Source organism: Amia ocellicauda, chromosome 5 (genome assembly GCF_036373705.1).
Source record: "Amia ocellicauda isolate fAmiCal2 chromosome 5, fAmiCal2.hap1, whole genome shotgun sequence".
Lineage (NCBI taxonomy): Eukaryota > Metazoa > Chordata > Actinopteri > Amiiformes > Amiidae > Amia > Amia ocellicauda.
Genome location: NC_089854.1, coordinates 32,994,792 through 33,007,541, shown reverse-complemented (window position 1 = coordinate 33,007,541; position 12,750 = coordinate 32,994,792). Strand labels below are relative to the sequence as shown.

General features: G+C 43.3%; 1 protein-coding gene and 1 non-coding gene across 2 annotated transcripts; one reads left to right on the top strand and one right to left on the bottom strand.

Annotated features, from left to right (window-relative positions):
- Positions 1-1,854: 1,854 nt before the first annotated feature.
- trnay-gua (transfer RNA tyrosine (anticodon GUA)) lies at positions 1,855-1,942 on the bottom strand. The gene is given in 2 exon segments: positions 1,855-1,890; positions 1,906-1,942. It is a non-coding gene; the product is annotated as a tRNA-Tyr (tRNA).
- Positions 1,943-5,550: 3,608 nt separating this feature from the next.
- On the top strand, positions 5,551-12,035 carry galk1 (galactokinase 1). Its single transcript, XM_066704853.1, has 8 exons — positions 5,551-5,858; positions 6,732-6,924; positions 7,372-7,491; positions 7,939-8,074; positions 8,666-8,847; positions 9,804-9,954; positions 10,444-10,606; positions 11,142-12,035. Exons 1-8 carry the CDS (start codon positions 5,691-5,693, stop codon positions 11,211-11,213), a joined length of 1,185 nt encoding a protein of 394 aa, XP_066560950.1. The 5' UTR covers positions 5,551-5,690; the 3' UTR covers positions 11,214-12,035.
- Positions 12,036-12,750: the final 715 nt, after the last annotated feature.

Genomic DNA, 12,750 nt, shown 5'->3' with positions numbered 1-12,750 from the left:
TTTTTTATTTTATCGGCATTAGTGATGTAAATGGGACGTATGTCGTTAATCACTCTCACAATACAGACATTTTTATTTTGTAGGTGTTCTGGAACCGATTTTTTTGAAATATATATAATAATACTCTCAACCCATTAAAAGTAGTTGAATTGTCATTAAAATAACAATTTTCTTGGAGAATGCGGGCATCGATCCCGCTACCTCTCACTTGCTAAGCGAGCGCGCTACCGTTTGAGCCACTTCCTGTACGTCACTTCCGGTCTCTTTCTATGTCTCATATAGTTTTCGAACTCATGAAATACATACTTTCAAGAAATATGTTGTAAATACAAAGGGTTATACGAAGGAAAGTTCAAATATTTCCCGCAGTGTAAATAGAAGGTCTAGTGCTGCACAGCCAATGAAATGGGAGGTGGGCGGGGCCGCTCAGAAGCAGGAAGCGGCTGTGGCGCAGGCGCTGTGACGGAGGTGTTGCTGTGCTTCAGCTTTATTGCAAAATAATGACATTTATTATAAATGGCCAAACATTTACACACATATCAGTACAATGATAGGTCTCTTGAAATGTGTTTCCCTCATTTTTTACAATTGTCTTTGTTTGGGTGTACGTGATTTTGGCATGTCCCACACACTGCTCTGCTAACTTCAATGAGTGTAATACGTGGTTGAATTACACAAACTTAAAACACTTCAAAAGTTCTTATGGTCCTCAAAAAGTTATTTTCATAATAATATTAAACATTTTGCATGTGTCCCTGAAATTGCTGTCCACCCAGTCATTATGGGGAAACTGCCCCTTAAAGAAACCGGCTGACATCAGTCACATCACCTCAGTCAGTGACATCACCACCACCACCATTTTGTCTTTCTTCAATGGAGGTTAAAACAACTGCTGCAAGTACAGTAAGAGTTTACACTCAAACAACAGAATTTCAAAATATATATTTTAAACAGTACACAGTCACCTTCAACAATGAATCACTTTGCTAACTGAAGGTCCACCATGTGTTCATTAAATGCTAACTTTAACCAAAAATATCCACCCTGTCATTGTCATTGTCAGGGAGGACATCTGCTTAGTTTTTGCCACATTCTGATAATGTTACACATATTACAACAGTTATTACACACACATTGTAACAGTATATGCTATACATAGTAGGAGTGGGCGATATGGACTTTTTTGGCGATATCGGTATCAGCAAGCCTTTTGATGATGATGATGATAATTTGATGATTTTTTATAAACTTTTTTTCTATGTAATTTAAGCAACAGATTGTGATCAAAACAAAGTCCATATAATGAATTTCAATGCATGTTTGAACAACAGCTGTGTGGATGTAGACTTTCTTAACGTTTGGAGGCTTCGCTTGTGACCTTACTGTGCTTACGTTGTTAAATGCCCCCTCCCCCCAGGTGCTATATGGTGTATATGTAATAAAAGATTACTGACGTGTAATGAGACCAGGCCATTCGACCCACCGTGCTTGTTTGGTGTCCATTAATAACTGAGTGATCCATGGTTTAAACAAATAAAATAACAAGAAATACACAACAAACGACACATTTTCTCTCTCGTTCTTTCCTGCTCTATTCCCCTTTCTCTCCCACATTGTATTTTATAACACCACTTATAAGTTGTACACTTATTAGAGTGATTCCAGTTGAGATCTTTGTTGGATTTTGCTGTGTGTGTGTGTGTGTGTGTGTGTGTGTGCTATTGCCTGGTCTGAGGTCTCTAATGCAGCGACTCTTATGTATACTTGTAAGGCAGCTTGTTTTTTATGCCCAAGCTAATGGCGGTGGCAGTAATCATTTCAAAAAGAAATAAATGAAAAGAAAAAAAAAAAAAGTCCTTCGAGCCGGATTTGAACCAGCGACCTAAGGATGGCCATGAATGAACTCTACAGTCCTCCGCTCTACCAACTGAGCTATCGAAGGGAGACAATTCATACGCTGAGAAATATACATAATTTTCCAACCCCAAATCATTTCATATATTGTGATTAAAAGTCACCACGGCAATCTGCGTTATATTTCCGTACCTTTGACACATCTGTTTGTGTTTATCGACGCGTTATAATACAAGTATACCGTTGAAAGAGCGTGTTTCTAAAGATCTAATGCGGCACCTACACTATCCCTATATGAGAAGTACCCAGTGTTGCCAGCTTTTCTATTTCATTTCAAATTTGACATTAAATTTGTTCAGTCATTTCGATGTACTTTTTTTTTTATCTTAATGGGGGTAATTTCTGCTCACACTTTTCATTTCAATGTGTTTTTGTTATTCATTGTTCCACTTCAATTAAGTATTGATAATTAGGCCTATAATTAGTTTCATTGTTTAATGAAGAATCTTATTCAATATTTGGGGGGAATCCTTAATGGAGCACATCCACCACCTATTTGGAATACAGAACCCAAGAAAAGCCAATGTCAAGATGTTCCTCACACAGATTCCAAACTCTCCACCATGCCCATGACCAAAGAGCTGTCCAAGGATGTCAGGGACAAGATTGTAGACCTACACAAGGCTGGAATGGGCTACAAGACCATCGCCAAGCAGCTTGGTGAGAAGGTGACAACAGTTGGTGCGATTATTCGCAAATTGAAGAAACACAAAATAACTGTCAGTCCCCCTCGGTCTGGGGCTCCATGCAAGATCTCACCTCGTGTAGTTTCAATGATCATGAGAACGGTGAGGAATCAGCCCAGAACTACATGGGAGGATCTTGTTAATGATCTCAAGGCAGCTGGGACCATAGTCACCAAGAAAACAATTGGTAACACACTACGCCGTGAAGGACTGAAATCCTGCAGCGCCCGCAAGGTCCCCCTGCTCAAGAAAGCACATGTACAGGCCCGTCTGAAGTTGCCAATGAACATCTGAATGATTCAGAGAACTGGGTGAAAGTGTTGTGGTCAGATGAGACCAAAATCGAGCTCTTTGGCATCAACTCAACTCGCCGTGTTTGGAGGAGGAGGAATGACCCCAAGAACACCATCCCCACCTTCAAACATGGAGGTGACATTATGCTTTGGGGGTGTTTTTCTGCTAAGGGGACAGGACAACTGCACTGCATCAAAGGGATGATGGATGGGGCCATGTACCGTCAAATCTTGGGTGAGAACCTCCTTCCCTCAGCCACAGCATTGAAAATGGGTCGTGGATGGGTATTCCAGCATGACAATGACTCAAAACGCACAACCAAGGCAACAAAGGAGTGGCTCAAGAAGAAGCACATTAAGGTCCTGGAGTGGCCTAGCCAGTCTCCAGACCTTAATCCCATAGAAAATCTGTGGAGAGAGCTGAAGGTTCGAGTTGCCAAACGTCAGCCTACCAACCTTAATGACTTGGAGAGGATCTGCAAAGAGCAGTGGGACAAAATCCCTCCTGAGATGTGTGCAAACCTGGTGGCCAACTACAAGAAACGTCTGACCTCTGTGATTGCCAACAAGGGTTTTGCCACCAAGTACTAAGTCGAAGGGGTCAAATACTTATTTCCCTCATTAACATGCAAATCAATGTATCACTTTTTTGAAATGCGTTTTTCTGGATTTTTTTGTTGTTATTCTGTCTCTCACTGTTAAAATACACCTACCATTAAAATTATAGACTGATGATTTCTTTGTCAGTGGGCAAACGTACAAAATCAGCAGGGGATCAAATACTTTTTTCCCTCACTGTATGACCATTGAGACGTCAGTACAAAGGTGTTGAACATGATTCAGACATGTGGTCTGTTTATTTATTTCAACATGTATTAATTCATTTCAGCATGTGTTTATGTATTATTTTCTCTGTGTATTTAATTCCATACCTGGGAATAGCACTAGCAGGTATAAACAGAATAATAAACAGCATTCAGAATACCAGTAAAACTCTTGGGAATCTATTTGTGTATGTATTAAGTTATGTTATTATTTTCAAGTTTTAAGAGTATAATGTATGTCTGTATCACCACTTTGCTTTTTACATTCCAATGCATCCATTTTCATTTCTGTTCTATCATTTTTGTTCAAGACATAAGGAGGAGCAGAGGATGTTTTCCGTCCATTGACTTCCACGTTATGGGCCCAAGGCACTGCCGGTGTGCCACTCTGCCCTGAGTAATTTTGTTGCATACGTCATAGATATACTTGAGCATGTATTTGAGTTATTTTGTTTTATGTTGTAGCTCTGTTAAAATAAATTATACACAAGCTGATTGAAATAATAATATATGCATTTACTATTTGTTTTGTCGGCATTCATAAATAATAGTGTTCTTGAAGAATGCAGGCATCAATCCCACTACCTCTCACTTGTAAAAGCAAGCACCCGCCCCTCTGAGCTAATTCGGCTATGACAATATGTGATAATATTGATTGCCCTACAGTGAACACCCCTCAAAGGAAATTAGATTATTTGTCTTGGTGACTGCCAGGTTAACTTAAAGGGGACGAATGCTGTTATTTATTGTTGTTAAAGTGAAGGGAAGTGGACATGGACATTTATAAACTCATACTTTGTAACTTGTGTGGGGGAAACTGAATCAGCCTTGCGTTTGTTTCTGCAGGAGCGATATAGTGGGACACCCACCTTCTACATCACCATTCCATCAGACAGCACAAGCTCTGAGCTTGTGAACGCAGCCAACCGCACCTGCCCCTCTTCCCCAGCATTATCCAGGCTTTGCTTTTCTACCTTATGTGATCATATACTGTATATACAAATGGACAAAAACCCCAGAACCCCAAAACTCTTTGTGTAAAGAAATGCTTCTTATTTTCAGTCTTTAAAGCATTTCATATTCATGTGCACATCCAGGTGCAAAACGTGAAGATGTTCCCCTCCAGGCCTGTCATCGCGGGTAGGACAGGAGGGGAAGCAGAGGATGGTTTCGATCCATCGACCTCCGAGTTATGGGCCCGAGGCGCTACCGCTGCGCCACTCTGCCAGGAGCAATACAGTCGCAAACTTCATAGAAATACTTGAGTACGGACTTGAGTTATTTTGATTTATGTGGAAACAATGTTCAAATAAATTATACCCACGCTAATTGAACTAATTATATGTGCATTTTATTTCTTTGCTTTTTTATTTTATCGGCATTAGTGATGTAAATGGGACGTATGTCGTTAATCACTCTCACAATACAGACATTTTTATTTTGTAGGTGTTCTGGAACCGATTTTTTTGAAATATATATAATAATACTCTCAACCCATTAAAAGTAGTTGAATTGTCATTAAAATAACAATTTTCTTGGAGAATGCGGGCATCGATCCCGCTACCTCTCACTTGCTAAGCGAGAGCGCTACCGTTTGAGCCACTTCCTGTACGTCACTTCCGGTCTCTTTCTATGTCTCATATAGTTTTCGAACTCATGAAATACATACTTTCAAGAAATATGTTGTAAATACAAAGGGTTATACGAAGGAAAGTTCAAATATTTCCCGCAGTGTAAATAGAAGGTCTAGTGCTGCACAGCCAATGAAATGGGAGGTGGGCGGGGCCGCTCAGAAGCAGGAAGCGGCTGTGGCGCAGGCGCTGTGACGGAGGTGTTGCTGCGCTTCAGTGGGCGGCGCAGACGCGGTGCTCTGAGTGAAGCGCAGCTCCGTGCTTGTTACACAGACACACTGCAGCCGCCGTCGCTTTACCTGACCAGCGTGTTTTTCGCGAGCAGCTCTTGCGGACTCGGCGATGGCCAGTTGTCCTGTGCCCAGCGTGTCCTCGGTCGTGGCCGGGGCTCGGCAGGTCTACCGGGAGAGCTTCGGGGCCTCGGAGCCAGTGGTGGCGGTGTGTGCGCCGGGGAGGGTCAATCTGATCGGAGAACACACCGACTATAACCAGGGCTTCGTGCTCCCTATGGTAGGACATGCATACTGTTGTGAGCTTCACAGTGGGGGGAATAATGTAAGCACACCCTAAGCGTGGGCGTTGCAACTTCGATGTAGGCGACATTAGGTCGTGAAAAGCATGTCATTATGAAGCATACATTTCCTCATTACTGAGAAGGCAGTGCTGTGTTTTTTGCTGAATTGAACTGGCATGACACTTCATGAAATGATCAAATGTCACTGTAATCTTGTGTTCTTCAGGGCACTTTCTTAACGTTTGGAGGCTCCGCTTGTGATCTTACTGTGCTTACGTTGTTAAATGCCCCCCTCCCCCACCCCCCCATGGTGGTATATGGTGTATATGTTATAAAAGGTTATTGAAGTGTAATGGGTTACACAATGCCATTTAGACATACAAGAGGTTTGTGAAGCACAATATATGCTGAAGATTATAAGAAACAAAACGTAAAATGTACATATGCAATGTTATACAATTGAAATCACACAGTGCAGTATAGTAACATGACTTTAGATCCAGACTTTGTGTGTCTGGCCCGCTGCCCAGTTTAATGTTCTCCACTGTTGCACCACTTGCAACACTTTCTGTTCTTTTCCCGTTTTGCCTTGTGACCAGCAACGTGCCTCTTAACAGGCATTCTTTAGGTTTCGTAATATCTGTGTTCAGGGTCATTCAGGGTATATACATTCACATACAGCCGGAACAATGCATTTTAGAATGATGCATATTGCAGATCATACATTCATTTACTGCAGCAGTCCATATTCGGATGTCAATGTATGTGTCTTATAACTGGATCTGTCATTGAATGTGGTTGTTTGGCTGCTTCTGAAGTTATGAATCTGTTTTGGGTACTGTGGTACTATCCTGCATGCTTACTCACAGGCGTTGCCGTTGGTGACTGTGATGGTCGGCAGTCCTACTCCTGACCGCAGCGTATCCATTGTGACCGTGGCTGAGGGGGCGGATGAACCCCGGCGAGTGGATTTCGTGTTGCCTAACGACAGTGCCACCCCCATTGCCCCAGGGATGCCCAAATGGGCCAATTATGTGAAAGGAGTCCTACAGCATTACAGAGGTATGCCTGTCTCCTCCCCAGCACAGGTAGATTTGCAACACACATTTACACTACTGTCTCAGACACACCTCTCAGCATCTGAGCCACACAACACATTTCATACATAGAAGATGTTTTTTACATAGAACAAACCCATAATCTGTGCATGTAATGCATCACATACATCATTATGTGTGACAAGATTTCAGATGATGATTCCTATTATTATGTTTTGCAATGTAAAACCATTATTTCCGTGCCAGGATGGGAAGCCATATTCAATTGCAACACACTGCTTGTGGCACAGAAGTGGGAAGCAATCAGTAGAGACAAGAAATGACACTTTTGGTGTCTGTTGAGCTTTGAGGTGCTGTTATGATTGGAGCTGTCCAGCAGGGGGAGCCAGTGTCACGGTCAACAGTTTGGCAATATTGAAACCTCTCTGTGTCTGTGTCTCTCTCCTCTCAGCGGGGCCCCTGCCTGGGTTCCAAGCAGTGTTAGCCAGCAGCGTGCCACTAGGGGGCGGCCTGTCCAGCTCAGCCTCCCTGGAAGTTGCGGTATACACATTCCTGCAGCAGCTCTGCCCAGGTATGACACGCTATAGCCGCTGTCCTGCACATGAGAGAGCCCTCTTTCTGTGACAGCCGCCAGGATTTGAGCTTTAGTGCAGAGGAGCAACTGATCTTCATATGAGCAGGGCTTTCTTTTAAAGCTCAGTCTCTCGTTTACAGCTATCTGGGTTAATACCTGCCTCAGATCAGTACAGCTGTGTTTCTGCTCCTTTCACTGAAACAGATCCAGCTCTAGCAGATGATGTGTTCCATTCATGAGTGCAACCACCTATTGGAGAGCTAGAGATCCGCTATCCAATTGTTATAATTTACTAAACAAGGCTCAGAAGAGTTAATTACTTGGTTCTTTAAACTCCAGACTTGGGAATTGGGATTTGCTGTTTCAGTTCATAGAGTCAGAAGTGAAGTTAGGAGATGGGGTCATGTCCAGGGTAATGGTGGCTGCTGTGCCCTGTCTCCCCAGATGATGGCGATGCCGTGTCGAAGGCGCTGGCCTGTCAGAAAGCGGAGCACACTCACGCTGGCATGCCTTGCGGCATCATGGACCAGTTCATCTCAGTGCTGGGCAAAGACGGGCATGCTCTCCTCATTGACTGCAGGTCTGGGGCAGTGGCACTGGGTCCCTGCTGTGTTTAACAGCACAAGCAGAATGACACATGCACATTCAAAGTCTTCCAAGGGGCAGGGAGGGAAAATTTGAAGGTTAAACAATCATAGTACCCCCACCCACTTATAAATTATGCTCAGGGCTGGAAATTGGGAGAGGAATGGTCAGTACAGAGTAGGGTGGGGTTTAAGATTTTAGAAATGGATGTGTTGGATTTGGGTCAGATGTCCGGATTAATAAAGTGATGTAGGCAGCTTTGAAGTCCTCTCTGTTTCGAGTGCCCTAGTGTTAAGTGACCCTGCTGAGATGTAATGGTGCAGTTGACTGTCCAGAGAGAAGACCTCTGTGTTTCCCAGCTGTGGGGTTATTATGTTTGTTTTGGCTTGATATTTCATTTTACCATGAAGGTAGATAAACTACCCTGATGAAATAAAATAAGCATTTTCTGTTACATTTTCATAAACATTATTCCATTTCATGTTGGCTGCAGTGAGCCATTCCCACTGGAGTCTGACAGCCTTGCAGAAGAGTTGAGCAAGGATCCTGTGGATCAGGAACCTCAATCTCACTGTTTTCTCTGCAGGTCCCTGGAGGCTACTCTGGTGCCGCTCACAGACCAGGGGCTGGTAATCCTCATCACCAACTCCAACGTGCGCCACTCCCTGACGGGCAGTGAATACCCCAGCCGGCGGCAGCAATGTGAGGAGGCGGCCGCCACCCTGGGCAAGAGCAGCCTGAGGGAGGCCACACTGGAGGACCTGGAGGGTGAGCCGTGCAGGCTGGGCCACACACTCATTATCAGGGGAGGCCAATCCTGTCCCTGGAGAGTCACAACCCTACAGGCTCTATAGATCTCTATAAATCATCAGTCATTGAATACCTTAAACACACGGCCATTTTGATTAATGAAGCCCAATAATTAAATCAATTTAGTAGGTCACAGTTTAGATCAAGCAAAACTTGATTCTCTCAGCCAGTGCACCCTGGTCCTACAGACACACCCTAGTTCAAAGGGCAGCTTTATATGCTAAGTGGAAGTGACTAATGGTATCTGGAACTGATTAAGAAAGTTAATTGGTTCAGTTCAGTCATTCCTAAAGTGGAATGGAAACTAGAAGATCCGGCAGTTCTCCAGGCCCACTGCTGTAGACTCCAGCCCTAACCACCGTATTCCTGTCTGAGTCATGCCTCTGAGGACATTGAACACGACTGCAGATTTGGGTATACGTTTTTAAAAATATATCTAAAAGTCAATTCAAAATATCAAGGAAGAGGATGTCTGAAAAAATAAAAGCTTAATCCAAAAGTTCTGTTGTCTAAACCTTGGCAAAAGATTAACCCACATTTGCTTCTGTACTGTAGACAACCTTTAACTTTTACATGATATATATTCATACAGTCATCATACTGAAATTTTGTCTTTATCTCTCTTTACTGTATTGCTGGGTCTTGTACTGGATTTAGGTTCTCTGTACACATTTTTTATTTTGTACAGAAGGTACACAAACACTCTACCCTGTTTCTGGCTTTACATCCATTCACATTATTACCGGGGCCTGTGTATTTACAGTTTCTATTGCATGCAAGTTGCCTAAGACAATGCCATGTTTGTTAGAGGAGTTGTTCAGTTACAAACTAACAACCATGCAAACAGGGTGGTCTCTTTCCTGGCCTTTCTCATGTTCTGATGACACCGTGACCTCTGACATTGGATGCTGCAGGTGCCCAGGGGCAACTGGACAAGGAGACGTACCGGCGGGCACGCCACGTGATTGAGGAGATCGGACGCACGGAGCGTGCAGCAGCAGCGCTCAGAGAGGGGCGGTACCACGAGTTCGGAGAGCTGATGGTGGATAGCCACAATTCTCTCAGGTACGGCGATACCGAATTAAGGATGTGTGTGCTTGTGGATCTCTAGTTTCAGTGTATGTGCTGCCGTTTCTGTCTTTGTCTGCAGTGAGAGGTGAGTTTAGAGCTGGGTGGGGCTGTTGTGTGGCACCCGAATAAGAAGGGGAGGACTGGTTTCTTGAATTGCTTGGAGCTTGCTTTTGCAAATGCTTCTGAAAGTGTTTTTAAGTTTGTATTCCCACCCATTCGATCAATTACCATACAGTCAGACTCTCCCCCATCCATTTGCCTTGAAACCAGTTCCAAACCATCCACTTCAAAGCCTGAGAATGCTACAGAACAGGTTTGTATTGAAGTGACCTGCGTGAATTTTCCCCCTGGTGAAGAATTTTCAGTTTCTTTCCTCTCCTCTCTCTGTGATCTTACTTGTCTGATTGGGCCGGAGGTGTGGGGAAACTGTGACAAGGTTGGGTATGGAAGTGAAGGGCCTCTGTGTTTTGTGCTCATGCTCAGGGACCACTATGAGGTCAGCTGTCCTGAGCTGGATGAGCTGGTTGCCGCGGCGACTGAGGTGGAGGGCGTGTACGGAAGCAGAATGACAGGCGGGGGGTTCGGGGGCTGCACAGTCACCTTGCTGGAGGCCGCCGCTGTGGACCGAGCTGTGCAGCACATCAAGGTACAGCTCCACAAATCCGAGAGCAAACACACACTATGGTAACGGGGTATTTGTATACTTGAGTGCCTTCGAAACCTTAAGGACGCTTTTCCATCTGTTCCGTTATGTTTTAATACTCATTCCTGGCCCCAAATGGCTGCTTTGCATGTGCTGTTTTTTCCCTTCCACTGGATTAATGACCTAATTGAATACATTATTGACTCAGCTGGGCTACATTACTGCTGTATCCAGGTCTTTTAGCCATTGAGGACTGAAAGTACTGTTCCAATCTATTTATAAACTTGAACAATCTGTGCATGCACTTTGTGCCGGAGAATATATGATTATATTAATTGCCCTACAGTGAACACCCCCCAAAGAAAATTAGATTATTTGTCTTGGTGACTGCCAGGTTAACTTAAAGGGGATGAATGCTGTTATGTATTGTTGTTTTTGTTGTTGTTAAAGTGAAGGGAAGTGGACATGGACATTTATAAACTCATACTTTGTAACTGGTGTGGGGGGAACTCAATCTGCCTTGCGTTTGTTTCTGCAGGAGCGATATAGTGGGACACCCACCTTCTACATCACCATTCCATCAGATGGAGCACGAGCTCTGAGCTTGTGAACGCAGCCAACCGCACCTGCCCCTCTTCCTCAGCATTATCCAACCTTTGCCACCATGAGGCCTTAAAGTACAGGCAGGAACCATGGCAAGGGGCCAGGCGCTGTACTTTCAGCCCCATGGTTGAATTTCACATGTCGGTACTGTCATTAGTCTTGGCATCTGAGCCAAACACGGCCAAATGCATTCAGCCACTTCCACTACCTTCCTCGTGTAAACACTGATCAGCCTTACCCTGGGTGTGGCCAAAACAAAAGACTAACGGACAACTACAGAAAGAGGAAGAGAACTGACAATGATGTTTTGTTAGTTAGTGTGAAACAGATCCAATATATTAAAAAGCGAAACTTGGAACTATGTTTTCTGTGTTTAACTAGACATCATCACATTGTTTAGGCTTTGCTTTTCTATAAGTTTTCTACCTTATGTGATCATATACTGTATATACAAATGGACAAAAATATCGGAGGTCGTTGTTTTACAGGGAGGGGTGGATTGCTTCCAGTCACAGAATGGGTAACCTGCCACAAAAAGGGGCATAACTTAAGAATGGTGGCCAATTCAGCCCAGTGAGAGTCTGTTTGAATTGTGTGGCTGGGAAGCTTGTTCCAGAACCCCAAAACTCTTTGTGTAAAGAAATGCTTCTTATTTTCAGTCTTTAATGCATTTAATATTCATCTGTACATCCTTATAATATCATGATGCAACTTCAAATGAGTGAATCTCTCGATGATCCGAGTGTAACCCTCAGAAATTGAAACGGTAATTTTGCCCACAAAATCAACTAATCAAAATGTGCTTTAATAAAAAACATTTCTGTTTCTATGTCATTGACTTTTCTTTTGTCACAGTGTGACCGCTGAAGGGTACAGTATGTGTCCTGCGGAGGTGTAGAAAAGGGGTGTAGGTGAGTTTTGTTCAGTTCTAGCCTTGGGGATTCATCAGGAGCCCATCCAACTAACATCTAATCTTTCATTTAAAAAAAAAAAAAAATCCACTGGTTCACATTGTGTATAAAGCACTCAGAATGTCCTAGATCATTTTTTGTATAATTAGGGTTTTGCATGCAATGTAAACCAGTGTAGATTTTTGTTTTTAGATGGTTGGTTCAAATATCTTGACAAATGGAAGTCTCTCAGGGCTGGAGTATGCACTGACCTTATCCTATCTCTGTTTTGTTGCTCTCTTAATGGCTGAATGTACTCTTGGTTGTGTTTCAGATGATTTGGTGTGTGGGAACACAATGCTAGTGATGCATACTTTAACAATGCTGTAATGCTAGTGTGTCTGGCTTTGAATCTCTTTAGTAAATCTCAATGAGGCGAAATATTGCAGAGGACTATAATAGTTTTCCACAATTATGGGTCCCCACAGGGCATAAAGTGTCACGTTGTTTTGAGTCCCCTCCACATTTTCTGAAAATGAGCTTTGCTGTGCTTTCAGAGCTACTTTTGCTGACATAGTTAACATGGTAACAAAGTAGCTAACAGCCCAATCCTATAGTAAGGCATGCAATCTGTTAATTAAGTCACTGGAAAAT